Below are 5,273 nucleotides of genomic sequence, written 5' to 3'. Positions count from 1 at the left end.
TGGATTTATACTAAAAGCATTAGACATGTTGTACATCTTTGTTGGGTTAAATGAGAGAGAGAGAGAGAGAGAGAGAGAGAGAGAGATTTCACCATCACCATCACCATCACCATCACCGCATCCACGGTGTGGGAGAGAGAGAGGGAGAGGGCTTTCACCATCACCGCATCCACGGTGTGGTGTTCTGGATGCGATGAAACGTTCAACTCGTCTCCAATACGGCTGAACAAATAAAATTACAAACGGATTACAACAAACTTAGAACATAAAAAAAACTTCTATTAAATTTCAAAAGATTTCCTAATGATTACATCTTTTTTTATTGGTTTTATGAATTAACAAAAAAAATCCTCTTTTCACCTTCATAAAGGATGTATCAAATGATTGAAGAATGGATGCGACTAAAGTTTTTGCAATTAGGGTTCGATGGTTTGTTGATTGCATGCGATGATTTCATATGGTAAGCATGATATCATTAGTTGAATCTATCAACGTTCTTAATTGGGCTTGATTTCCTGCAGTTTAAATCGGTCAATTGGTTCAGACTTTTGTCCGTTCATCTAGGGTTCGTGTCTTCATGATCTTCTTCATTATATGAAATGATTCATCCATGTGGTTTGACTCGTTAGTTCGTTTGTTAACTTTTACACATAAGGCTTTTTTTTGGGTCTGATTGGATTCCATATTGTTCAAAGTTTTAGCTTTTGCAATTAGAGTTTGAAAATTTTATGATCCAAATTGGAAAGTGGATCCTAAAGGGTTCAAACTTAATTGTGTTTGAACTCGATAATTACTATTTGTACAGTGAAAACTAAAATGCATAGAATTTTGAAAAGAATAAACTCGATATGGATACACTTGTTTCCTCATTTCAAATCCAAAATCCAAACAACAATCATTTCTTTATGTACCCTTTCTTTACTTACAAATCTTCATCTGAATCACTCGAACTGCTGCTACTAATGAAATTCACCGGCAAAACCGGAAACTTCACTGACGGTCGGTTAGGAGATGTCGGCATTGGCGGCACCACCACCGTCGCCGCCGCCTCTCCCCCACCACTTCTTCTCTTCTGCAACTTTACAGCAATATCAACACAAGCCTTATCCACCATTTCAAGAAAAGCTTTCACAATCCCAAATAACTGAAACTGCTTCCTTCCTTTATCTTTGGAAGCCCCAACTTGATAATACTCATTCGTCTTCTTCACAACCCTAATAACCCTCTCCTCTTCTTCACCCAACTCGTGAATTTCCCGTTCTGCCCTTTCAACAAACTTCTCCATCTCCCTCACAAAACCCCGCCCACCATCACCACCACCACCACATTCCTCCACCGCTTTCATGATTTCAGTCAAACGATCGTTCAACCCGGAACACGATTTCGAAAGGGCATCGTAGTCAATTCCCGCAGCTTTCTTCACATTACAAAATTCCGAACTTACCCCTCCCACAATCGGCAATCCAAGCATTATATAATCTTTTCCTCTCGATGTATCACAGTTTAAACTTACAGTACTATTTCTTAAGCTATGATTTCGATTAATCATACACCGTTTCCCTTCCAATCTCACAACTTCTTCAACAACAAAATGAAGCAAACTTGTCTTTCCATCACTGCTTTTAACATCAGATAATTTCAATAAAGAATTCAAATTGAAAGCTTGAGCATTTCCTCTTGATGTCCCCGCATTCATTCGATTTCCCGCTTTCAAAATCGCCTCCAATAACTTCACAAAAAGCCCGCGATTTCTAAGCTCGTTACACGCTTTTTCAAGTGTCTGTAACGTGTTCTTGATGTGTGACACTTCCGAATCATAATTTAACTTGAAAAACATCGCATTAAATCGAGTAAAAGCAGAAGGAACAGCTCTTAAGATATGGTAAAGAAAAGATTCAGCATCTGCTAGCCTTGTGATGTCATGATCATAGTTAAGAATCAGTTGTTCTTCTTCTTTTGTGGGGGTAATTCGAGTGAGCTTTTCGAGGGTATTTATGTCGATTCCTTTCCCTTCGAGGAGACAATCGATGATTTCTTTTCGGGACACGGTTAACGATCGGAGAATTATCGCGATGTTTTGTGATTTTCGGGTGTCCAGTAGGAAAACTTGCGAGGGTGGCCCGGATTTTTTTTCGGATTTTGGGGTCGGGGAATTGGTGGTGTCGCCACGTGGTGATTTTTTGTTGACTGCTACGGTTCCGAATAGGGCTTCCATTAGATCACCATTAAACCTGAATTGTATTGTTTTGTAAATGCTTGTGTACAAGTGTATGTGCATAAGGTACAAGTCTAGCAAAAAGATTGAAAATTTACCTGAAAGAACCATTTCCCAATTTGTCCCACGCGGTGGGGTGTTCTACGTTTGTGTTGACTTTGTCCCAATGCAATGGCTTAAGTTTGACCTGTGGTGGTGGTGGTGGTGGTGTTGATGAAGAAGTCAAAGACAAACCACCAGTTTTAGGCTTAGGTGGTGGTGGTGGTGGTGGCAGCACTAGTGGCGGCGGCGGTGGAGGTGTAGGCGGCGTTGGTGGTGGGGAGCGTGATGACAGTTGAGTTTTCATGATTTGTTGATTTGCTGGTGGAAGAGAATTCTTAATTTGAATTTCATCTTCTTGTGGCCAAACATGAGAAGCTGAAGATTTTCCTCTAAGTAACGGAATTTCATGAATTTGAATGTTTGACTTTCTTCTGCTATGGTCAACTGTCATCATTTTCTTTTCCTCTTCTTTCTCGTTGATTCTTGGAAGTTCTTTCTTGAAGATTGTTCTTTTAGGTTCAGCATCTTCTAGATTCTTCCAATAAAGCACATCTAATCCTTCTTCATCAACAATCACACCTTTAACCCCTTCAAGTCTCGTGAAATGATTCATCAATGAAACAACCGGATTCTGGGGGTTGCTGTTATCATTGCCACCTGGAATTTCGTTTTCTTTTTCTTTATCTTTATCTTTCCGGTAGCGTTTATATTTCACCAGTAGTAAGAATAACAAAGCTGATAAAACAAGAGTACTTGCTGCAGTCGCTGCAACTGCCGTAGCAACGGTTTTGCTGGTTGATTTTGATGGCGGGGTGGTGGTGGTGGGGGTTGGGGTGGGGTTGGTGGTGGTGGGAGGAGTATCTGTAGGTGAAGTTTCCGGTGGTGGAAGAGGAAGAGGCGGTGGAGGTGGAGATGGAGGAGGAAGAGGGAAAGGGTAAAACACCTGAATGTTTTGAGGAGTATGCTGGGAATATGATTGGGGTATGAAAGAAGATGAAATTAAGAAGAAAAAAGATAACAATGGCAGGAATCGGATTTTTGCTGCCATTGAAATGCAGAAAGAAGGAGGTTTTAGGAGGAAGAAGATGAAGAAGAAGATTGGAGGATTCTTGATTACTGTTTTTGTTTTGGATTAGAGCATTTTGGATTTGGTGTTTTGCCTGTTTGGTTTATTTGCTGACACTTTCAAAGAAAGCAGTTGTGCAATTTCCATTTGTTTTCAATGTGTATATGCTTAAAATGGTTGGCTAGCTTCTTCCCGGGCATTTTTGTCAAAATGACTGAAATACCCTTACATTTCCAACTGCTAAATGACTGAAAGTATCCTTTTCAACTACTTATCTCATGGGGTTGAGTGTTGGTATGGAAATCAGTCGAATTGAATTGGTGGTTTTGCCCAATTAACCTATTACTTTTTTCATGGAAATGGCTAAAATACGCTTGTTTATTGTGAACTTTTCTTGAGTTGGTAGCAATATTTCTCTTGTTTGAATTGTGAAAGTGAAATGTAAATAGTTGAAAAGGGCATTTTCGTAATTTTGAGGGAATGTTGCTTAGTTATCTATGGGTCTAGGTTTGAATTGGTATAACTACAAAACTACCAATTAGGCATAATCTAATCTATTAACATTGTTGGCAATAATAAACAATGTAAAAATTGTCCCTCTCGGATTCTCTCTGGAAAATTGTTTAAAAAGTCAGAAGGTAGAAGAAATAGTCAAAAATTAGATGTACCTCATCTCATAATAAATAAAATCAACTTTAATCTTATATATATATTTTTTGTTTTCTCCATCTTTCCTCAATTTGCTACTTGATTTTATATTACGTACTAAATATAAAAATAACGTCATGAGCTATATGGACACTATCTAGACGTAATTTGTTTAGCAGTCATCCATAAATTGTTTTAGGATTCGTATTATGACATATACATGTCTTATTTTATTCAAATAATGAAGTTTTGAATTTTTTTAGAATTTTTACATAATGATAGGGCACTAAAAGGTAGATTTGTACTTGGAAAATGGGTTGGGTTGATTGTATTAGATAAAGGGGTTGTGAAGAAATCACACTACGAACGAAGTGGTTCACCTAAAATACATTTGATGACCCAAATTGACCAACTACACAAAGTCCTTGACTCCATCACCCTAGTACACTTACGAGTTGTGTGGGACCTTCTGATTGAAATTTGGACCTCTATTTTAGCTTATTTAAGTTTTAGATTGCTTTACATGTAAATATTTGTTTGGATAACAACCAATGAAAGTCAATATGTTCTCGAATTATATTCAAGGTTTTTTATGACCAACGATTGTGAACATGAGACTTGTATCAACATCATGCAACCACTGAGTGGAGTTTTCTTTTTTAAAGAGGAGAAGAAAAAATGTCACAATGAAAGTCAATAAAGAAGTAAACCTAAAGTTATGTCATTTGAGCTTTTTGATATTCATGTCGATAACATTTTTCCTCTTTAAGGGCCTTGAGTAGTAAACTCCATATTGTCTAAAAAGAATCCTGGATATCGTTAATTCGCTTTTCATTTATTATTTTTCATTTTTTTTTGTTGTGAATTAAAAAGAGCAACCTACTCAGTGAATATTACTGGTTGTTATGGGAATGGAGGTTAATGTAAGTTATTTTCCTCATGTCTATATATGTTAATCCATAATCAACCTAAGTTTCAAAAACTTATCCATGTTTGTACCAAATCCAAGCTCTAATTAGACCTATCAAACTTCTATATAGAAAAGTCAAATAATATAAATATTAAAAATATAAAATATAACATGTAAAAACACTAAAGTAGTTATCTATAAACAACTACCATTATGAATTTGTGTATTTTACCCCAATCTTGTTTAAAATCGATGCAAATGGTACCGAATCCCGAATTTCATGACTTTAGAGTACCGAGTTAGTATCATACCATACTAACATAAAAAGTATTGGTACTGTTCAGTCTGGAATTTCGTTAGTCTTGCTCACCCCTACTTTGCATCTTTTCTAT

General features: G+C 37.0%; 1 protein-coding gene across 1 annotated transcript; it reads right to left on the bottom strand.

Annotated features, from left to right (window-relative positions):
* Positions 1 to 771: 771 nt before the first annotated feature.
* On the bottom strand, positions 772 to 3,529 carry LOC111888401 (formin-like protein 8). The gene is made up of 2 exons (XM_023884585.3): positions 2,314 to 3,529; positions 772 to 2,231 (listed from the first exon to the last, which is right to left on the bottom strand). Exons 1-2 carry the CDS (start codon positions 3,303 to 3,305, stop codon positions 923 to 925), a joined length of 2,301 nt encoding a protein of 766 aa, XP_023740353.2. The 5' UTR covers positions 3,306 to 3,529; the 3' UTR covers positions 772 to 922.
* Positions 3,530 to 5,273: the final 1,744 nt, after the last annotated feature.

This window comes from Lactuca sativa, chromosome 3 (assembly GCF_002870075.4).
Source record: "Lactuca sativa cultivar Salinas chromosome 3, Lsat_Salinas_v11, whole genome shotgun sequence".
Lineage (NCBI taxonomy): Eukaryota > Viridiplantae > Streptophyta > Magnoliopsida > Asterales > Asteraceae > Lactuca > Lactuca sativa.
This window is presented reverse-complemented; position numbering and strand designations above follow the sequence as displayed.